General features: G+C 42.8%; 2 protein-coding genes across 4 annotated transcripts in view; one reads left to right on the top strand and one right to left on the bottom strand.

Annotated features, from left to right (window-relative positions):
• Positions 1–2,806, top strand: part of LOC145857943 (SH3 domain-containing YSC84-like protein 1) — a 60,057-nt gene extending 57,251 nt beyond the window's left edge. Inside the window, exon 9 of the mRNA XM_082955495.1 lies at positions 2,618–2,806. Within this exon, the coding sequence (XP_082811621.1) occupies positions 2,618–2,806 (189 nt within the window). The remainder of the gene's footprint in view (positions 1–2,617) is intronic.
• A 2,160-nt stretch (positions 2,807–4,966) lies between these two features.
• On the bottom strand, positions 4,967–14,686 carry LOC106611409 (solute carrier family 22 member 13). Of its 3 annotated transcripts, none has more exons than XR_014378763.1 (10): positions 14,222–14,686; positions 12,330–12,430; positions 11,924–12,078; positions 11,660–11,828; positions 11,410–11,512; positions 10,948–11,270; positions 10,546–10,763; positions 10,307–10,415; positions 8,768–9,014; positions 4,967–5,760 (listed from the first exon to the last, which is right to left on the bottom strand). XR_014378763.1 is itself a non-coding variant. In XM_014211588.3 (10 exons), exons 1-10 carry the CDS (start codon positions 14,450–14,452, stop codon positions 5,669–5,671), a joined length of 1,731 nt encoding a protein of 576 aa, XP_014067063.2. In that variant the 5' UTR covers positions 14,453–14,677; the 3' UTR covers positions 4,967–5,668. The 3 variants fall into 3 exon arrangements, 2 of the variants coding, with proteins under 2 accessions (XP_014067063.2, XP_014067062.2); XM_014211588.3 differs by having other exon boundaries at positions 8,768–9,018; positions 14,243–14,677; XM_014211587.3 differs by having other exon boundaries at positions 8,768–9,018; positions 14,222–14,673.
• Positions 14,687–24,114: the final 9,428 nt, after the last annotated feature.

Genomic DNA, 24,114 nt, shown 5'->3' with positions numbered 1-24,114 from the left:
TTGTGGGTCTGTGTAATCTGAGGAAATACACTGCTGTTCAAAAGTTTGGGGTCACTTAGAAATGTCCTTGTTTTTGAAAGAAAAGCATTTTTTTTTGTCCTCAATCCCATAGAACATTTTTGGGCAGAATCTAAAAAGCTTGTGCGAGCAAGGAGACCTACAAACCTGACTCAGTTAAACCAGCTCTGTCAGGAGGAATGGGCCAAAATTCACCCAACTTAATGTGGGAAGCTTGTGGAAGGCTACCCGAAATGTTTGACCCAAGTAAAAAAATGTAAATGCAATGCTACCAAATACTAATTGAGTGTATGTAAACTTCTGACCCACTGGGAATGTGATAAATGAAATGAAAGCTGAAATAAATAATTCTCTCTACTATTATTCTGACATTTCACATTCTTAGAATAAAGTGGTGATCCTAACTGACCTAAGACCCAGAATTTCTGGGTTCGACTACAGGCTCATAATGACCAGAAACAAAGAACTTACTTCTGAAACTCGTCAGTCTATTCTTGTTCTGAGAAATGAAGGCTATTCCATGTGAGAAATTGCCGGCCTTTCTCAATAGCAAGGCTATGCTCACTGAGTCTGTACATAGTCAAAGCTTTCCTTAAGTTTGGGTCAGTCACAATGGTCAGGTACTCTGCCACTGTTTAGGGCCAAATAGCATTTTAGTTTGCTATATTTTTTTGTTAATTATTTCCAATGTGTTAAGTAATTATCTTTTAGTTTTCTCATGATTTGGTTGGGTCTAATTGTGTTGTTGACCTGGGGCTCTGTGGGGTCTGTGTTTGTGAACAGAATCCCAGGACCAGCTTGCTTAGGGGACTCTTTGTCAAGGTGTGCGCTACTGGTGGAGAAGTCAGGTGCAGGAGAACAGAGAGTTCTGAACAGGCGCACACTTTATTAAGGCAGAGGCAAATAAAACCAACAGACGCCACTGCGTCAAAACCTCCAGCCAAAGGTAAAAGTGCAATGCGCGAAACAGTCACAAAAAAATGAGCAAATGTTGTACAATAAACATCCCTCGTGAAAAGCCACGGACTAACGGGGAAAAACCCAGCCTGGGTAACAAAAACAATATCACACAAAGACATGGCGGGGAACAGAGGAATAAATACATGCAGTGTGATTATGGAATGAATAACCAGGTGTGCAGGGAACAAGACAAAACCAATGGAACAATGGAGCGGCGATGGCTAGAAAGCCGGTGACGTCGACCGCCGAACGTCGCCCGAACAAGGAGAGGAGCCGACTTCAGCGGAAGTTGTGACACTCTTCTCCAGGTTGATCTCTCTGTTGGTGATGGCTCTGTTATGGAAGGTTTGGGAATCTCTTTCTTTTAGGTGGTTGTAGATTTTAACAGCTCTTTTCTAGATTTTGATAATTACCGGGTATCGGCCTAATTCTGCTCTGCATTATTTGGTGTTTTATGTTTCACACAGAGGATATTTTAGCAGAATTCTGAATGCAGAGTCAATATTTCGTTGTTGGTCCCATTTTAGTGAATTCTTGGTTGGCGAGCGGAACCCAGACCTCACAACCATAAAAGGCAATGGGTTCTACAACTGATTCAAGTATTTTTAGCTAGATCCTAATTGGTGTGTCGAATTTTATGATCCTTTTGATGGCATAGAAGGCCCCTCTTGCCTTCTCTCTCAGCTCATTCACACCTTTGTGGAAGTTACCTGTGTCGCTGACCTTTAGGCCGAGGTACAGTACAAGTCAAAAGTTTTGACACACTTACTCATTACAGGGTTTTTCTTTATTTTTTCTATTTTCTACATTGTAGAATAATAGTGAAGACATCAAAACTATGAAATAACACATATGGAATCATGTAGTAACCAAAAAAGTGTTAAACAAATCAAAATATATTTGATATTCTTCAAAGTAGCCACCCTTTGCCTTGATGACCGCTTGGCATACTCTTGGCATTGTTTTTTTTTTGTGTATTTCTCTACTGTTTTAGTGTTTCACCATAGTGAAGGTGTATTTTCTGGTTCTCTCTCACTTTCTCAACTCAACGTTTCAAACTAACAGACACTCACTCTTTCTGACTGTTCCTTGTATTTCTGTGTTTCAGTATCCTATACGATTAGTCCCAGAGCAGCCCAAAACTATTTGTGTGTTTGGCTGAAACCGCCTAACCATATCAATACATTCTCACACGTTTATCACACTGTCTGCTCAATCCAGTACCATTGTATCTGCAACATTCTAAACACAGGTCGACTTGAGCATTCATCTAGGCATACTGTTCCCCAAGGCATACTGTTCACCTAGGCATACTGTTCCCCAAGGCATACTGTTCACCAAGGCATACTGTTCCCCAAGGCATACTGTTCCCCAAGGCATACTGTTCACCAAGGCATACTGTTCCCCAAGGCATACTGTTCACCAAGGCATACTGTTCCCCAAGGCATACTGTTCCCCAAGGCATACTGTTCACCTAGGCATACTGTTCCCCAAGGCATACTGTTCACCTAGGCATACTGTTCCCCAAGGCATACTGTTCACCTAGGCATACTGTTCCCCAAGGCATACTGTTCACCTAGGCATACTGTTCACCAACATGATTCACTGTATACAGCTGTGATCATGTGCCTGTTCCTAGTGGTACGCGTGGCCTGTAGTCGTCCCGGCGATACACCCGTTCACAGGGCGACACCCTAGCGACCTGAGCTTCAACCCCAGCAACCGCATCGCCGTGGTTCCCAAGACCGAGTTACAGTATGACTGGTGGGAGGGAATGCTAAACGGACGGACCGGAATCTTCCCCGCTAACTTCCTGTCCTACCCCTGAACACACACACAAGTCTGTCACACACATTGACACTTACATTGCTGGGAGGGATGTTTGACACACTACTTAGACACACACATGATCACACTATGGAAATACACACAAATTAGTGCACATATAGGGTGCCTTCGGAAAGTAATCAAACCCCTTGACTTTTTCCACATTTTGTTACGTTACAGCTTTTTTCTGAAATGGATTAAATAAATACAAATCCTCAGCAATCTGCACACAATACCCCATAATGACATCACAATACCCCATAATGACATCACAATACCCCATAATGACATCACAATACCGCCTAATGACAAAGCAAAAACAGGTTTTTAGAAATGTTCGCAAATGTATAAATCAAAAATATAAAACAACTTTGCTATCAGACTCGAAGTTGAGCTAAGGTGCATCCTGTTTCCATTCATCATCCTGGAGATGTTTCTACAACTTGACTGGAGTCCACCTGTGGTAAATTCAATTGATTGGACATGATTTGGAAAGGCACACATCTGTCTATATAAGGTCCCACAGTTGACAGTGCATATCAGAGCAAAAACCAAGCCATGGGGTCGAAGGAATTGTCCGGAGAGCTCCGAGAGCGGATTGTGTCAAGGCACAGATCTGGGGAAGGGTACCAAAACATTTCTGCAGCATTGAAGGTCCCCAAGAATACAGTGGCCTCCATCATTCTTAAATTGAAACATTTTGGAACCACCAAGACAATCGAGGGAGAAGGGCTTTGGTCAGAAAGTTGACCAAGAACCCGATGGTCACTCTGACAGAGCTCTAGAGTTCCTCTGTGGAGATGGGAGAACCTTCCAGAAGGACAACCATCTCTGCAGTACTCCACCAATCAGGTCTTTATGGTAGATTGGCCAAACGGAAGCCACTCCTCAGAAAAAAGGCACATGACAGCCCGCTTGGAGTTGACCAAAATGCACCTAAAGACTCTCAGACCATGAGAAACAAAAGAATCTGGTCTGATGAAACCAAGATTGAACTCTTTGGCCTAAATGCTAAGTGTTGCGTCTACAGTGAGGCATGGTGGTGGCAGCATCATGCTGTGGGGATGCTTATGTACACACGCTACTCGCCATACTGCCATTGTTACGATGCCGGATCAACTTATTTAATATTAAATAATATTTTATCTTAACAAACCTATATGGGTTTCTCTAAGGATGTGTGTATATTATTAAATAACCTGGTGTAGTTTCTCTTCTGTCCACAGGAGGGCGATGTACATCTACTGTCAGTCTGTATCCCCATTTCCTACCTTCACCTCATTTTTTCTTTCACCTTTATTTAACCAGGTAGGCTAGTTGAGAACAAGTTCTCATTTACAACTGCGACCTGGCCAAGATAAAGCAAAGCAGTGCGACACAAACAACAACACAGAGTTACACATGGAATAAACAAGCGTACAGTCAATAACACAACAGGTAACCACAAAATAACCTCATACGCCCTGTCATGCATTTAAAAGCATGGGATTAGTGCAAGCATGGCTGGTCAAGATGTCATATAGGTGTATAGAGGCATTTTAATTCATTATATGAAGAGTGCCTTGGTCCTCCTTTCTTTTTGATGACCAATTCACCCCTTTTACCAAAGAGCACCTTCTGTCTACTAAAATGTACTATTGTTTACCTTAGTAGCGCTTCCCTTCCTCCTCTTTCTACGATGTCATAGAGGTGATTTCGTTCTAATTCCCCATGTCAATGCACCACTAAGCACTCGCTTTGTTTGTACGTGTGAATGGATTTGTGTAAATGGTGAATGATTGTCCAGGGTGACTAAGTTGATTATTGCAGAACAGGAGGGTGCACATCCTAAACTCCTAAACCACCGGTGCAGATAAAGAAATGAGGGGCCCACACACACACAGAATATGGTTCCCTAGTTTCATCTTCGTCGAGGGTAATAATGTACTTGAGAGAAACTATACTCCGTGTGAGGATCACTGATTTCTTTATAGTTGATTCTTTCCCCTGGTAGGGTAACTTTCCCCAAATTCCCTGGTTTCCCAGAAATCCTGGTTGGAGGATTCCCGGATTTGCTGCTTATTCCCATGTAATACCAGGAATCATCTAACCAGGATTTCTGGAAAACAGGGGGATGTTACCGGAATGTTGCAACCCTAGACCCAAGCCAGACAAACACACATTCTTATGAAATTGAAAAATTCTAGTTTTTTATTTAATAGCAAAGAACAGGAAATGTACAGCCTGTACAGGAGAACATTCCTCAGCCTGTCATAGGCCTATAAGAACACACAACAGCACATAATGGGAAACATTTGGTTATTTCAACAGCGTGACCCTGCCACCGGACAGGACAACATTCCTAGACATAACTACAGACATCAGATTTCAATACCAAACATACAGCAACAAGACCACACCCTTTATGATAAGACAGCCCCCCCATCTCAAGTCAACATGACATGAAAAACAGTGTAGAAATGTCAGCAAGGTGCAAGGGAGGTTCATGATTGTGCAAGGATAACACAGACGTACAGAAAATGCACACACAGAACCTTCCTGCAGAGCTGTTTACACAATGCTACATTAGCAATGTTTCCTCACATCTCACACAGACAGGTCTGTGTTTAAACACGCTGTCAGCAAGCCTCTACAGGCTGTGGGAGATACAGGATCTAACCTATAAAACACTAAATCCAGGATCGTGTTCAGTAGGTCACAACGTCGCAAAATGTATTGCAATGTTTATTGTTCAAAGTTCAGGTAGTACCTCCCAGTTTCTTGTGTTCTGTACCAACTGAGCACCATGGAACTTCAAATGCATGCATCTACAGCATGTGTGTGTGTTTGTGGTGTGTGTGTGTGTGAGTATGTGCTGTTTGAGTCAGTTGAGATCCTGTGGGTTGTGGGAGGGCTTCTCTGGGTCTGTCTCCCAGGAATGGACTGGCTTTGTCAGCTGGGGCATCCGCTGAGCACCTGTCAGGAAAAACACACAAATCTCAGCTGGAGAGACATTAACCTACAAGAGTGCACTATTCCTCAGAATGTGTGTCTCTATTGAGCATGCTTCTTGGTCCAGGACTCTGGTCAGCAGACCACAGACTGGGGGTTACGGTTATCCCACTGGGCACAAACTGGTTAAATTAACATTGTTTCCACATCATTTAAATATATATATACATATTTAATGATGTGGAATCAACATGGGAAACTGATTGAATTTGTATTGGGGGGGGGGGGATTTTATTCCCCTACCCAACTTTTAACATAAATCAAATGACATGGCCAAATGTTTTGTTTATTTCTTGTTGAATTCACGTAAGCTGACAGACAACTCAATCAAATATAAATGAATACTAGACGTTTAACTGGTGTCTGCTCAGCGGGTAGGGAATGAAACAGGTCACATGACACACGGCAGCAACGAGGGTTTCCGGAATAGGATTCTCAATCCTCGAAACCCATGCTAATATTTTAATATTATTTTAATATTAGCAATATCACTATGCAACGTAGACGTAGTATTTTCTACTGAGATTGCAAAACAATTCCTATAATGAGGTGAAACATAAACTCATACCTCTGTGTTGAGAAATCCTGCTTTTACCATCAGTTTATGTTTCAAAGTGCAACAAAACCTACACCAACCACAGAGCAGATACGAATCACGTGATCTGTTAGCGGCTCTGACAGACCACGTGACTTGTATCTGTTCTGTGATTGGACGATACAGACCGCAATGCTATATGGGATTCGTTGATTTTTGCCTCCTAACTATGTGCACAGTGTTGTACCTTTGACTTAAAAAAAATATATATAACACCGTTTTTATAAAGCGATTTCTAATCTTCTAATCTAATCTTCTGAATTAATGATTCACACCAGTTTTGTAGCTATTCACCACTTGGAAACACGATAAAAAAGCATGTTAAAATTTGTATGCTGAAAATTAGTGGCTGTGTCAATTCCTGGAACCATAACCGCAGAAAGAGGGACGTTGCAGCCCTATAGAGGTAGAGGGAGAGTGAGAAAGGGTGTAAATAGCTGACCTAAAAGGAGAGGTTACGTAACACACCAGCTGCCTGTGAACTCTTGAGTATAGCGTTTCACAGTCAGATGCTGTTGACAACACACTGAAGAGAGACAACAAGTCACCAACCAGTTGATCGCCATCTCCAAGGCATTTCTATTCAATCACCAGACATTTATGCAAAAAAATAAACAACGATAAAGCCGTGTGTTCCTTGTTATTCATCTCACGCTGTTGGTGGCAGGTGCACTTGATTCACTGCACGCAAGATAGGCAAACTATTGCCATTTTGAATCATTTCATGGGTACAAACTGCCTTCCTGGTGGGCGCAGAGAGCAAATCAAGCGCACCGCTGGCCAATCGGATGTCTCAGATGACCGTGTCTGCAGTAAAGTACCAGGCATTAAAGAAAGATACAGCAAAGAGCTGCTGTGAGATTTCAAAACGTTTAAAACCACGACTAGAGAGAGACTGTCAAAGAATACAGCAAAGAACTGCTGTCTCTAAACGTTTAAAACCACGTCTAGAGAGATTGTCAACGAACACAGCAAAGAACTGCTGTTTCTAAACGTTTAAAACCACGACTAGAGAGAGAATACAACGTTTCCCGGTTGGAATATTATAGCTATTTTACGAGAAAAATAGCATCAAAATTGATTTTAAACAGCGTTTGACATGTTTCGAAGTACGGTAATGGAATATTTTGAATTTTTTTGTCACGAAATGCGCTCGCGCATCACCCTTCGGATAGTGACCTGAACGCACGAACAAAACGGTGCTACGGTCAGCTATTTCAATATAACTATGGATTATTTGGAACCAAAACAACATTTGTTGTTGAAGTAGAAGTCCTGGGAGTGCATTCTGACTAAGAACAGCAAAGGTAATCCAATTTTTCTAATAGTAATTCTGAGTTTAGTGAGCCCCAAACTTGGTGGGTGTCAAAATAGCTAGCCATGATGGCCGAGCTATGTACTCAGAATATTGCAAAATGTGCTTTCGCCGAAAAGCTATTTTAAAATCTGACACCGCGATTGCGTAAAGGAGTTCTGTATCTATAATTCTTAAAATAATTGTTATGTTTTTTGTGAACGTTTATCATGAGTCATTTAGTAAATTCACCGGACTTTTTCGGTGGGTATGCTAGTTCTGAACATCACATGCTAATGTAAAAAGCTGTTTTTTGATATAAATATGAACTTGATTGAACAAAACATGCATGTATTGTATAACATAATGTCCTAGGAGTGTCATCTGATGAAGATCATCAAAGGTTAGTGCTGCATTTAGCTGTGGTTTTGGTTTTTGTGACATATATCCTTGCTTTGAAAACGGCTGTGTGATTATTTTTGGCAGGGTACATTTTACATTTTTACATTTTAGTCATTTAGCAGACGCTCTTATCCAGAGCGACTTACAGTAGTGAATGCATACATTTCATACATTTTTTTTTTTTTTTCTGTGCTGGCCCCCCCGTGGGAATCGAACCCACAACCCTGGTGTTGCAAACACCATGCTCTACCAACTGAGCTACAGGGAAGGGTACTCTCCTGACATAATCTAATGTTTTGCTTTCGCTGTAAAGCCTTTTTGAAATCGGACAATGTGGTTAGATTAACGAGAGTCTTGTCTTTCAAATGGTGTAAAATAGTCATATGTTTGAGAAATTGAAGTTATAGCATTTTTTAGGTATTTGTATATCAAGCCACGCGATTCCACTGGCTGTTGACTAGGGTGCAAGCGTCCCACCTAGCCCATAGAAGTTAATAGTTGTGTTAAATATATATATATAAGCAGTAGATCTCGACATTTTGACTTAGAAACACACATACACACACACACACACACACACACACACACACACACACACACACACACACACACACACACACACACACACACACACACACACACACACACACACACACACACACACGTCAGGGGTCTCTCACCCTCTGAAGACCAAAGGGAAGGGAAGGTTGGTAGATGAAGACTGGGCTGTTTGTCACAGTCCTCCAGCGAATCAGGGAGTGGCACACCACTGGTCTCCGGTAGAAACAGACACAGTCCCGCCCCAACAATGGGGCCACTCCCATAAAGAATCATAGCGGCCAATGGGATGGTTTCTCCTCTAGGACTGACCACCGCATTCAGGATACAGCCCACCCTGTAACACAGACACACCAAGCCCACACACTTCTGTCTGAAACACACACACACACACACACACACACACACACACACACACACACACACACACACACACACACACACACACACACACACACACACACCCACACAGTAGGGGACACTGTACTTGCTGTGTTGAGAGGATAACAGTAAAAACTGGCATTAATCAGAATAGAAAGAGGAGTGGGAGGCCCCGGTGCACAACTGAGCAAGAGGACAAGTACATTAGAATGTCTAGTTTGAGAAACAGATGCCTCACAAGTCCTCATCTGGCAGCTTCATTAAATAGTACCCGCAAAACACCAGTCTCAACGTCAACAGTGAAGAGGCGACTCCGGGATGCTGGCCTTCTAGGCAGAGTTGCAAAGAAAAAAACACATCTCAGACTGGCCAATAAAAAGAAAAGATTAAGATGGGCAAAAGAACACAGACACTGGACAAAGGAACTCTGCCTAGAAGGCCAGCATCCTGGAGTCGCCTCTTCACTGTTGACGTTAAGACTGGAGTTTTGTAGGTCTATTTAATGAAGCTTCCAGTTGATGACTTGTGAGGCGTCTGTTTCTCAAACTAGACACTCTAATGTACTTGTCCTCTTACTCAGTTGTGCACCGGGGCCTCCCACTCCTGTTTCTATTCTGGTTAGAGCCAGTTTGCGCTGTTCTTTGAAGGGAGTAGTACACAGAGTTGTACAAGATCTTCAGTTTATAGGCAATTTCTCACATGGAATAGCCTTCATTTCTCAGAACAAGAATAGACTGACGAGTTTCAGAAGAAAGTTCTTTGTTTCTGGACATTTTGAGCCTGTAATGGAACCCAGTGCTGATGCTCCAGATACTCAACTAGTCTAAAGAAGCCCTGTTTAACGGCTTCTTTAAAATCAGGACAACAGTGTTCAGCTGTACTAACATAATTGCAAAAGGGTTTTCTAATGATCAATTAGCCTTTTAAAATAAAAAACTTGGATTAGCTAACACAACGTGCCTTTGGAACACAGGAGTGATGGTTGCTGATAGGCGTACAGAGGCCCATTCATGTAGATAGTACATTTTTTAAAATTCAGCCGTTTCCAGTTACAATAGTTATTTACAACATTAGCAATGTCTACACTGTACTTCTGGTCAATTTGATGTTATTTTAATGGACACATTTGGACACAACAAGGACATTTCCAAGTGACCCCAAACTTTTGAACGGTAGTGTACACACGTGAGTGATAATTGATCAGGGGTCAAACACACACACACAGACACACACACACACACGCACGCACGCACGCACGCACGCACGCACACACTCCATACCTGATGAGCGTAGGGAAGAGTTCGATGCCGTAGAGTACAGAGACAAACACACTGGTCTGCATACACAGCTTCCCCACCAGGGCCAGAGCCATCACCAACCCTGGGACAGCTACACACACAACGTTGGATCACTGGAGGTGTGTGAGTGTGTGTGTGTGTGTGTGTGTGTGTGTGTGTGTGTGTGTGTGTGTGTGTGTGTGTGTGTGTGTGTGTGTGTGTGTGTGTGTGTGTGTGCTTACCATAGAAGCGTGATGCGAGCAGGGACAGCAGGCAGAAGGAGCCACTGAGGAACAGGGATAGCATGCAGATTGGGCGTCTGCCCCAGCGAGCCAATAGCAATGGGACGAGCAGGCAGGGAGCCTCTGATAGGCCGCTGAAGAACTGAGCGAGGAAGACATCCACCCCGAACCGCCCGACATTCATACAGATACCGTAGTACGTCAGGGCTGATGCTAACCTAACACACACACACGCGCGTGCGCACACACACGCGCACGCACACACACAGACGGCATCAGACAAATACTGTAGAACAGACCTGTCAAATAGAATACAGAGGTAGAATCTGACAGCCCCTCTCTCTCTCTCACACACACACACACACACACACACACACACACACACACACACACACACCCTACCCAATGTAACTCAAGATGACCAGGCGCAGTAGGATGGTGGGACTTCTCATGTGTCCGCAGTGGGAAAATGTGTGTTCCTCCCATGTTTGTGTGTCTGCCTTTGGTGTGTGTGTCTCATTGTCAGCTGTGTCTGTCTCCAGTGTATTATCAGTCTCCAGTGTATGATCAGTCTCCAGTGTATGATCAGTCTCCAGCGTATGATCAGTCTCCAGTGTATGATCAGTCTCCAGTGTATGATCAGTCTCCAGTGTGTGTGTCTCATTGTCAGGTGTGTCTGTCTCCAGGTGGACTTCCTGCAGGTCCTTCCCCTCTGTGTCCAACAACTAGGTCAGAAAGACCACACACAGGCTTGATTTGAGTTAGGGAATACTGATGTGTGTGTGTGTGTGTGTGTGTGTGTGTGTGTGTGTGTGTGTGTGTGTGTGTGTGTGTGTGTGTGTGTGTGTGTGTGTGTGTTTGTACCAGGTCTAGAAAGTGTTTGTCCTCAGGACTGTGTCTCCTATACTCCTCCAGAGTCTCTGTCCTCCTCTTCAGGAGCAGCCAGCGAGGAGACTCAGGAATAGAACTGAGAGGGGGGGGGTGGAGAGAGAGAGAGAAAGAGAGTTATCATTATTTCTCTGTCAAATTACATTCCTATTTGCATAAGAATACGACATTATAGTCAACTCTGAACACTGTGTGTGTGTGTGTGTGTGTGTGTGTCTGTACTCACTAGTAGAGAGGCAGACAGAGGATCTGTGGTACGGCCAGTGCCAGGTGTAGCTGTGTCCAGGTGTGTGTAAGGTATGCCAGCGGTGCCAGGGCCATCATACCCAGGCTGAAGGAAAAGGACAGGAGGGCCGGGGGCCAAATACGATACTTGGGAAGACTCCATTCCACACCTACACACAGACACACACACACTGTTAAATCCATGCACACAGGCACACACATGCACACGCACACAGTTACATCAGGTTAGGTGTGTTTGTGTTACCCAGGCTGAAGCTGCAGATATTGATGCAGCAGCAGGAGACACCGGCCAGACAGCGCAGGGTGAGGAAGAGGATTGCGTGAGGAAGGACTGCTGGCAGCACAGCAGTCACAGCCTTAACACACACACACACCAGCAACACTGCTCGCTTACCGTACCTGGTCACACACACACACACACACACACACACACACACACACACACACACACACACACACACACACACACACACACACACACACACACACACACACACACACACACACACACACACACACCTTCCATGTGTTACAGTGTATGATTTACTGTGAGTGTGTGTGTGTGTGTGTGTGTGTGTGTGTGTGGTGTGTGTGTGTGTGTGTGTGTGTGTGTGTGTGTGTGTGTGTGTGTGCCTGAGAGAGAGTCTCACCTGTCAGAGAGAGCTCCTCCAAACAGAGATCCCAGCAGAAGGCCAGTCATGTAGATGGTCTGACTGTATGACATCACCTCAGGATCCATACACACTGTGCCCTGTAACACACACAGATGTTTGTACCAGATAATGTTGTAGTAATCTAGCTGTATGTTGTAACACTGACTCTGTCCTCAGCCCCGGGCGTTTCCCTGAGATATGATGGTATTTCTTATCACTACTGTGTTGTGAAACGTCTTGCCATATGACACTCCTTTTAGTCACTTACTTTCTATTGTCGTTCCATTGCCGAGGGGAAGCGTTTCGTTCCGTTGCTGAGGGGAAGCGTTTCGTTACGTTGCCGAGGGGAAGCGTTTCGTTCCGTTGCCGAGGGGAAGCGTTTCGTTCCGTTGCCGAGGGGAAGCGTTTCGTTCCGTTGCCGAGGGGAAGCGTTTCGTTCCGTTGCCCAGGGGAAGCGTTCCGTTCCATTGCCGAGGGGAACCGTTCCGTTCCATTGCCGAGGGGAACCGTTCCGTTCCATTGCCGAGGGGAAGCGTTTCGTTCCGTTGCCGAGGGGAAGCGTTTCGTTCCGTTGCCGAGGGGAAGCGTTTCGTTCCGTTGCCGAGGGGAAGCGTTTCGTTCCGTTCCCGAGGGGAAGCGTTTCGTTACGTTGCCGAGGGGAAGCGTTTCGTTCTGTTGCCGAGGGGAAGCGTTTCGTTCCGTTGCCGAGGGGAAGCGTTTTGTTCCGTTGCCGAGGGGAAGCGTTTCGTTCCGTTCCCGAGGGGAAGCGTTTCGTTCCGTTGCCGAGGGGAAGCGTTTCGTTCCGTTGCCGAGGGGAAGCGTTTCGTTCCGTTGCCGAGGGGAAGCGTTTCGTTCCATTGCCGAGGGGAAGCGTTACGTTGCCGAGGGGAAGCGTTTCGTTACGTTGCCGAGGGGAAGCGTTTCGTTACGTTCCCGAGGGGAAACGTTTCGTTCCGTTGCCGAGGGGAAGCGTTTCGTTCCGTTGCCGAGGGGAAGCGTTTCGTTCCGTTGCCGAGGGGAAGCGTTTCGTTACGTTGCCGAGGGGAAGCGTTCCGTTCCATTGTCGAAGGGAAGCATTTCGTTCCATTTTCGAAGGGAAGCATTTCGTTCCATTTTCGAAGGGAAGCATTTCGTTCCATTGTCAAAGGGAAGCATTTTGTTCCATTGTCGAAGGGAAGCATTTCGTTCCACTGTTGAAGGGAAGCATTTCGTTCCACTGTCGAAGGGGAAGCATTTTGTTCCATTGTCGAAGGGAAGCATTTCGTTCCACTGTCGAAGGGAAGCATTTCGTTCCATTGTCGCGGGGGAAGCATTTCGTTCCATTGTCGAGGGGGAAGCATTTCATTTCACTGTCGTGGGGGAAGCATTTCATTCCACTGTGTACCCCATTACAGTATATCATGTCTCTATGACTAATAAACAAACTGGAACTTCTAAGTTGTTTCCTAACACACACACACAGAGAGATACATCTGACATACATTCTGGGAGTGTGTTTAATTGGTCAGTGAGTGTGTAGATGGCTGACTCTGTACCCAGGTTACCCTGGCTATTTCTATGATTAGGTATTCATTGACTCATCTATTGTTGTTCGAGTGGAAGTTAGAGTACAAACAGGAGGGATGCAATGCTGCTTAATCAGTGTTGATTACATTATATCCTATCTGTTAATAAACTGAAGCTGGGTTCAACTGAGTCTGTGAAACCCGCTTGTACACTACCTTTCTACGTCGTAGGAATCTGTTCATGCAGCTTGTTGACGTTTACACTGATTTAGACCGTTATAATAACTGCCAATCATGTTGAAACTAAAACTTTTGCGGTTTAGTCACATTCTCTCTTTCCGTGTCGTTCCCACCCGTGATCTCATCCTTTTGCGTTAATAATACCTGGAAAAGTGATCCGTTTACCTCGCGCACCTCCCATGTACTCCAGTTCTGTGAATGGGCACTAGAAGATACTTCTCCACCAGTTTGACTCCCGGCCGGTAACTCACCCCGGACGTTATTGCACGAGGAGGTTGCTCTGCCAACAGCGAAGAGGTCGAGGAAGAAGAGAAACGCCATGAAGAAGAATATGAGCGCGAGACGCCAGTACACCGCGAGCTGTAATGGAGCCATAGTAGTAGGCACTTCTCTTTCACTATCTCTCTCTGCTTACCGCCTCTCTCGCCGTGTCACCAGACTCTGGTTAAATCTTAGAACTCCCGGTCAACTGTCTCCTCAGCGGAAGAAGTGCTGTAACAGCAAAGTCTAATCATAACAAATCGTGACGTAGTAGTCTGGCGTGAATAAATACCTTACTAGTGTCGTGCACCAGATTTCCCGAGGACACGGTTACCTAAACCTATACCTTCTCTAGAACTACACAACTTCTATTCTCCTTCTCCCCCCTTTTTCTTCTCTCGCTCATGTCTCTTCTCTCTCCTTCCCATTCACTGTCTCTCTCAATTCAATTTGAGATGGCAGGTACCTTAGTGGTTAGAGCATTGGGCCAATAACTGAAAGGTTGCTGGTTCAAATCCCTGAGCTGACAATGTAAAAATCTGTTGTTCTGCCCCTGAACGAGGCAGTTGGCTGTCATTTTAAATAATAATTTGTTTATAACTGTAAACTGTTGTTTATTAACTGCCTAGTTACTTCAAACAAGGTTCAGAATGTACACTCAGTGGGCCTACATATTGCACACCCTTTAGTTTGTCCATTTTCATCTCACAAGATTTAACATACATTTTTTTAAATAAAAATGTTCAATAGCTCTTTGGTCATGTGACCTGCTGACCTCAAACAAGGTTCAGAATGTCCACTGACTATACCTTCATATCGCACACTCTGATGTTTGTCTACTTTCATATCATGTTATTAGACGTAAATCTGTAAGCTTTGCAGTCCTCCATTTCACATGGGTGTTAATTTTTGTTGTTGTTGAAGTTAACAAATGTTCCAGCCACGCAATAACTATCTTTCACATGGACACTGAAAACATCCGCAAATGACTGTATGTGGTATGGATCAAGGACAGGGGAGGTGTTCGAACAGAGGTGCTTAAAGGAAGGCGCACAGGTAGGCCTCATGAACAACAATGTTTCATATGCTCTTTTTAATCACAGTAATAGGCAGTGATTTGTCAGTCAGCGTGAGCTTGATAAGGTGAAAGAATCCTTTTCATAGCATCACTTTCATATTACTGTACATTAAGACAAATCCTTCTACGTTGAGTATTAAAACACAGTTTCCATAACCTGATAATGACTTGATATTTGAGTGCATTCACAACAAGCCACCTGCAGACAACTTCCAAAATGCAATAGTGCATTTGAGGGTTCGTTTTTCCAGACGCAAATAGTTATTTGATGCATGGCCTACTATTTCTAACTGGAAAAATACATTCCTACGTCTTTTGTTCTCTGTAAAGAGAGAGTAATCCAAAAGGCACAGACACACCCCTTGACTTTCAATTGGCACCATTGACCTGTATGTATTCTCTCCTGATTGGCTCTGTGGTGCACAGTCTGGCAGTCTGACTAAAGTGCCAGAGGTATGAGGAGAGACATCCTCCTTTGTATTTATGGGAACAAATATTTCCTAACACTTTGGATCCTATTGTTGGACAGTTAGAAGACACAATGCATCAATGCAAAAAATATATATACTAAATTACTGTGAATGAGGTACCTCAACCTTGTGGGTTTGTGGGTGTGTTTGGGCCAATAAAGTGCCAACTCAATTCTACTACTGACTAGTCTCTCATGCCCCTATGAATGGGGACACAGGGCAATAGTTTTTCATCTAAACCAGCCCTTTTTTACTGGAGTACACTAACCCCTAATTGGGGCTCATTTTCTTGACACATAGTAGCAGTTTACCAGATAAGAAGTCAAGAAGATCAAAAAGTAGATTGTTGTAAGGGTGTATTACATCCTGTGCTGGCCCCATTGTCATATCCGTTCTGGATTCTGAGTGGTAAAATCAGAGTTGAAAAATGCCTCTATGTATGTGTACATTTTCCCCCAAGACAGAATTGCCAAAGGGTGTGGAGTTGCAATCTACTGCAGAGACAGCCTGCAGAGTTCTGTCATGCTATCCAGGTCTGTGCCCAAACAGTTCGAGCTTCTACTTTTAAAAATCCACCTTTCCAGAAATAAGTCTCTCACTGTTGCCGCTTGTTACAGACCTCCCTCAGCCCCCAGCTAAGCCCTGGACACCGTATGTGAATTAATTGCCCCCCATTTATCTTCAGAGTTCGTACTGTTAGGTGGCCTAAACTGGGATATGCTTAACACCCCGGCCGTCCTACAATCTAAGCTAGATGTCCTCAATCTCACACAAATCAAGGAACCTACCAGGTACAACCCTAAATCCGTAAACACGGGCACCCTCATAGATATCATCCTGACCAACCGACCCTCTAAATACACCTCTGCTGTCTTCAACCAGGATCTCAGCGATCACTGTCCCATTGCCTGTGTCCGTAATGGGTCCGCTGGACAAACGACCACCCCTCATCACTGTCAAACGCTCCCTAAAACACTTCAGCGAGCAGGCCTTTCTAATCGACCTGGCCCGGGTATCCTGGAAAGATATTGACCTCATTCCGTCAGTAGAGGATGCCTGGTTATTCTTTAAAAGTGCTTTCCTCACCATCTTAAATAACCATGCCCCATTCAAAAAATGTAAAACCAGAAACAGATATAGCCCTTGGTTCACTCCAGACCCGACTGCCCTTGACCAGCACAAAAACATCCTGTGGCGTACTGCAGTAGCATCGAATAGCCCCCGCGATATGCAACTTGTTAGGAACTTATCGGCAGACTCAACAGCCTTGGTTTCTCAAATGACTGCCTCGCCTGGTTCACCAACTACTTCTCAGATAGAGTTCAGTGTGTCAAAGCGGTGGGGCTGTTGTCCGGACCTCTGGCAGTCTCTATGGGGGTGCCACAGGGTTCAATTCTCGGATCGACTGTTTTCTCTGTATACATCAATGATGTCGCTCTTGCGGCTGGTGATTCTCTGATCCACTTCTACGCAGACGACACCATTCTGTATACTTCTGGCCCTTCTTTGGACACTGTGTTAACTAACCATACAACTCTCCTTCCGTGGCCTCCAACTGCTCTTAAATGCAAGTAAAACTAAATACACGCTCTTCAACCGATCGCTGCCCGCACCTACCTGCCAGCCTAGCACCACTGCTCTGGACGGTTCTGACTTAGAATATGCGGACAACTACAAATACCTAGGTGTCTGGTTAGACTGTAAACTCTCCTTCCAGACTCATATTAAACATCTCCAATCCAAAGTTAAATCTAGAATTGGCTTCCTATTTCGCAACAAAGCATCCTTCACTCATGCTGCCAAACATACCCTCGTACAACTGACTATCCTACCGGTCCTCGACTTCGGCGATGTCATTTACAAAATAGCCTCCAACACTCTACTCAGCAAATTGGATGCAGTCTATCACAGTGCCATCTGTTTCGTCACCAAAGCCCCATATGCTACCCACCACTGCGACCTGTATGCTCTCGTCGGCTGGCCCTCGCTTCATATTCGTCGCCAAACCCACTGGCTCCAGGTCATCTATAAGTTCTTGCTAGGTAAAGCCGAGCCTTATCTCAGCTCACTGGTCACCATAGCAGCACCCACCCGTCGCATGCGCTCCAGCAGGTATATTTCACTGGTCATCCCCAAAGCCAATTCCTACTTTGGCCGCCTTTCCTTCCAGTTCTCTGCTGCCAATGACTGGAACGATTTGCAAAAATCACTGAAGCTGGAGACTCATTTCTCCCTCACTATCTTTAAGCATCAGCTATCCGAGCAGCTTACAGATCATTGCACCTGTACATAGCCCATCTGTAAATAGCCCATCTAACTACCTCATCCCCATATTGTTATTTATTTTATTTATATACATATACATATATATATATATATATTTTTGTCCTTTGCACCCCAATATCTCTACCCGCACATTCATCTTCTGCACATCTATCACTTCAGTGTTTATTTGCGAAAATGTAATTATTTTACCACTATGGCCTATTTATTGCCTTACCTCCCTAATTTTACTTCATTTGCCCACACTGTATATAGACTTTTCTATTGTGTTATTGACTGTACGTTTTTTTATTCCATGTGTAACTCTGTGTTGTTGTTTGTGTCACAATGCTTTGCTTTATCTTGGCCTGGTCGCAGTTGTAAATGAGAACTTGTTCTCAACTGCCTTACCTGGTTGAATAAAGGTGTAATAAAAAATAAAATAAATAAAAAAATACTGTAGGTGGGAATGTCTTATGTCCGTCCTACATGTACTGTTGGTACATGGAATATTCCTCAACTGCATATATCATAAATTGCTATTGCAAATAGAAGTATTATGGTGAACAACTGACATTTTCAGATATTATTTTGACAAACACACTTTGGTGCTTACAATTCATTCTCTATTGTCATAGATTTGGTGGGCACTGTCATCTGTGATCTTTGTGATATGACTTTCTTTAAAGCACGTACTGATGAAACTGTCACTTAATATTTTTTTTCTTAAAGTGTACAAACGCTCTACATTCATTCACTCTGTGATAGGGTTGGATCCTGTATGCTACTTTTATTATTGTCCTGTAAATGGTTCAGTGCCTATAATTTAGGTTGTGTGTAGAATGGGGCATACTAATAAATTACTACTAGATTATAGTGATAAGGAAAACAGCATACAAATTTGGCTTGTGTATTCATTTACCTATAACTAATCAGAATTCCATTATGTTTACATAAAAAACAGAATACTTCAAAATGAGAAGATCCTGCCATGGAAAAGACGACTGGGTGGACATAAAGTGGAAAGGAGGGGAAATTACTCACACCATGCAGCAGGACACCTTCAGCTGCAGGGTCTTTGTAATGCAGGTTTGATAGTTATATTTTCTATAATGAATGGTTAGCTGTTATGTGACAATAAGGTCAAAAACTCTATTTTATTTTTTGGTGTAGATGGCCAAGGAAGTTGCACAGAACTTCACCAACATCCCCTCCCAAATTGATATGGAACCTTCAAAAACACATGGAGCAACTGTGAAAAGAAATGGCTGAGGATATGCTAAAAATGTCTGATATGTAATGACATTTAATTCAAAGGAAATGTAAATTCTTTATTTTTATGTAGTTGTGTGGGACAGCCATATGTTCAGTTCAGGCCTATGATTTAAGAGTTCAAGAAAGCCAACAACTGCTTCATGTGTGCCACTGATAAAGAACCTGGATGTGGCCGAAAGACTGACTGGGTTAGTAACTTTATTTAACATGTTTATAATCTTTTGACAACAGTGACGGCATGTAAGACAATTTATGATATAACACAATGGATGGCTAATTCATCATTCATCATACTGCACTGATATTTGATATTATTTATAACGTGTTACGCTTTGTTTTGTTTTAGATTGAATGTTTTGCATGCCAACGGTGGTTCCATGTGCTGTAACTAGGAATGAAGACAAAAGAGTTCAACAGAGTAAAGAACACAAACTGGAAGTGCAGTCTGTTGTTGAAAATGTATGCTATTCCCCATCCACACCGAAGAGGCTCTGAAATGTACATCAACCAGGGATTTACATTTACATTTAAGTCATTTAGCAGACGCTCTTATCCAGAGCGACTTACAAATTGGTGCATTCACCTTATGATATCCAGTGGAACAACCACTTTACAATAGTGCATCTAACTCTTTTTTTGGGGGGGGGTTACTTTATCCTATCCTAGGTATTCCTTAAAGAACGGATAAAGAGAAAGTTAACACTGTGAAATGTTTCATACTTAATTGAAGGTAAGTGTCTGTTGACATGTTGGAAAAGATTAAAGGTCTACAATTTCTGTTAAATTTGTCAATATAACATTTTTATTCATTGATTTACTGGCCACCATTACTGTGGTTACATGTTCAGTATATGTATTGACCAGCAAACCCACTGCAGCCTACCTCACTAGCTCACTCTCCATCCCTGCTTTGGACAATTAATAGCATGACTCTCGTACTTTTGAAATTTAAAACTCTGAGAAATGTACGTTACACTGCGTGATTTTACAGTACACAAATAGAAGGGTACATTCTGCACCATGTTTGAAGTCACTTAGTCACATGACGAAGGAGCTATTGAAATTTTACATTTAGAAAAATTCATGTAAAATCTTGTGAGACAAAAATGGACTAACTAAAGGGTTTGAAATATATAAGGGTAGTCAATGGACATACTGAACCTTGTTTGAACCTTGAAAATTGACAAACTAAAGGGTGTGCAATATGTAGGCCCACTCAGTGGACATTCTGAACCTTGTTTGAAGTCACTAGGTCACATGACCAAGGAGCTATTGAAATGTTCAAGTTTGAAAAATTTATGTAAAAATGTGTGAGATGAAAATGGACAAACTAAATGCTGTGCAATATAGAAGGGTAGTCATTGGACATTCTGGACTTGTTTGAGTCAAGTAGGTCACATGACCAATGAGCTATTGAAATTCATGTGTAAAAAAAAGTTTGTACTTTGTTTACGCTCCCTAACTAATTCAACTAGGAATACAAAATGCTGCTTACATTTCGACATGTTTATTAGCTTTGGAATGCGAATTAATGTCCAAATCGTGAAAATAAGACCTGTGCAATGTTGTGCGCAATTTTTCCAACATAATGAAACTTATTTGGAGTCTGTTGCTCAAGTGGTTTGAAAGCTATTGAGGTTTGAATACACACATTTCCGTCGAATATCGAACTTGAAACGGTCTTTACCTCGGTAGAATTAGTCTATTCCGTTTTTGGACAGTTAGACATTTTCTGGGCAGAGTTGAGATAGCCTACAATACTTCTATGAAAATTATAACTGGCACGCATATCTTTAGAAATTGTAGGATCATTTGTAAATTGTCACTCATATGAAAAAGGTTTCAGGCCTCCTGCTATAGATCTGAAATCAACCTTGTGGAACGGCGCATACAGTGACATTATCTTGTGCTATTGCCAATAAAATTGTTGCCCTGCTTTCAGAGGTTGTTCTTTATGTGTGCGCCCCAGCTCATTTTTGCATTTGCCAGTCTACATTATCCGCATTAACAAGGTGTTTTTGAGGATATTGAAAGATTTTGTATCAACAAGACTGCTCAGAGAAAGCATATATGCAGTACCAGTCAAACGTTTGGACACAGCTACTTATTCCAGGGTTTATTTGTACTATTCCCTACATTGTAAAACAATAGTGAAGACATCAAAACTATGAAATAACACATATGGAATCATGTAGTAACCAAAAAAGTGTTAAACAAATGAAAATATATTTAGATTCTTCAAAGTAGCCAGCCTTTACCTTGATGACAGCTTTGCACACTCTTGGCATTCTCTCAACCAGCTTCATGAGGTAGTCACCTGGAATACATTTCAATTAACAGGTGTGCCTTGTTAAAAGTTAATTTGTGAAATGTATTTCATTCTTAATCACTTGTTCTTAATTGTGTTGTGACAAGGTAGGGGTGGTATACAGAAGATAGCCCTATTTGGTAAAAGACCAAGTCCACATTATGGGAAGAACAGCTCAAATAAGCAAAGAGAAATGACAGTCCATCATTCAAGTGCAGTTGCAAAAACCATCAAGTGCTATGATGTAACTGGCTCTCATAACGACCGCCACCGGAAAGGAAGACCCAGAGTTACCTCTGCTGAAGAGGATATATTCATTAGAGTTAACTGCAACTCAGATAGCAGCCCAAATAAGTAACAGACACATTTCAACATCAATTGTTCACAGGAGACTGCGTGAATCAGTCCTTCATGGTTGAATTTCTGCAAAGAAACCACTACTAAAGGACATCAATAATAAGAAGAGACTTATTTTGGTCAAGAAACACGAGCAATGGACATTAGACCGGTGGAAATCTGTCCTTCGGTCTGATGAGTCCAGATTTGAGATTTTTGGTTCCAACCGCCTTGTCTTTGTGAGGCGCAGAGTAGGTGAACGGATGATCTCTGCGTGTTTTTGGAGAAATGTCCTCTGGTCTGATGAAACAAATATAGAACTGTTTGGCCATAATGACCATTGTTATGTTTGGAGGAAAAAGGGGGAGGCTTGCAAGCCAAAGAACACCATCCCAACCGTGAAGGACGGGGGTGGCAGCATCATGTTGTGGGGGTGCTTTGCTGCAGGAGGGACTGGTGCACTTCACAAAATGAATGGCATCATGAGGTAGGAAAATTATGTGGATATATTGAAGCAACATCTCAAGACATCAGTCAGGATGTCAAAGCTTAGTTGCAAATGGGTCTTCCAAATGGACAATGACCCCAAACATACTTCCAAAGTTGTAGCAAAATGGCTTAAGGACAAGAAAGTCAAGGTATTGGAGTGGCCATCACAAAGCCCTGACCTCAATCCTATAGAAAATTTGTGGGCAGATCTGAAAAATCGTGTGAGAGCAAGGAGGTCTTACAATCCTGACTCAGTTACACCAGCTCTGTCAGGAGGAATGGGCCAAAATTCACCCAACTTATTGTGGGAGGAAGCTTGTGGAAGGCTACCCGAAACATTTGACCCAAGTTAAACAATTTAAAGGCAATGCTACCAAATACTAATTGAGTGTATGTAAACTTCTGACCCACTGGGAATGTGATGAAAGAAATAAAAGCTGAAATAAATAATTATCTCTACTATTATTCTGACATGTCACATTCTTAAAATAAAGTGGTGATCCTAACTGACCTAAGAGGGAATTTTTACGAGGATTAAATGTCAGGAATTGTGAAAAACTGAGTTTAAATATATTTGGCTAAGGTGTATGTAAACATCTGACTTCAACTGTAAATACTGAACAAAAACATAAACGCAACAATTAAAGGTTTTACTGAGTTACAGTTCATATAAGGAAATCATTCAATTGAAATTAATTCAATATGCCATAATGTATGGATTTCACATACGGGGCAGGGGCGCAGCCGTGGGTGGGCCTTGGAGGGCATAGGCTCACCCATTGGGGAAGAAGTCAGATGTGAAGAAGTCAGATGTGGAGGTCCTGGTTACATGTTGTCTGTGGTTGTGAGGTCGGTTGGCCAAATTCAGTAAAACAACATTGGAGGCAACTTATGCTACAGAAATTAACATTAAGTTCTCTTGCAGAGAGCTCTGGTTGACATTCCTGCAGCTCTGGTTGACATTCCTGCAGTCAGCATGCTAATTGCACTCTCCCTCAAAACTTGACACATCTGTGGCATTGTGTTGTGGGACAAAACTGCACATTTTAGTGGCCTTTTATTGTCCCCAGCACAAGGTGCACATGTGTAATGATCATGTTGTTTAATAAGCTTTTTGATATGCCACACCTGTCAGGTGGGTGGATTATCTTGGCAAAGGAGAAATGTTCACTAACAGGGATATAAACACATTTGAGAGAAATAAGCTTTTTGTGTGTATAGAACATTTCTGGGATCTTTTATTTCAGCTCATGTAACATGGGACCAACACTTTACATGTTGCGTTTATATTTTTGTTCAGTATATGTATTCAGACCCCTTGACTTTTTCCACATTTTGTTAGGTTACAGCCTTATTCTAAAATGGATTCAATTGTTTTTATCCTCAATCTACACACACCGCATAATGACAAAGCAACTTTATAAAAAATAACACTGAAATATGACATTTACATAAGTATTCAGACCTTCCCAGCGCTGCAGATTTTGCTGTGAATTAGATCATTTGTTTTGGTACTGTCCATATGTAGCCTGTTTTTGGTCACAGGTCCAGGAATGGA

Source organism: Salmo salar, chromosome 09 (genome assembly GCF_965601325.2).
Source record: "Salmo salar chromosome 09, fSalSal1, whole genome shotgun sequence".
Taxonomy (NCBI): domain Eukaryota; kingdom Metazoa; phylum Chordata; class Actinopteri; order Salmoniformes; family Salmonidae; genus Salmo; species Salmo salar.
The sequence above is the reverse complement of the archived record's forward strand: the minus strand, read 5'-3'. Positions and strand labels throughout refer to the sequence as shown.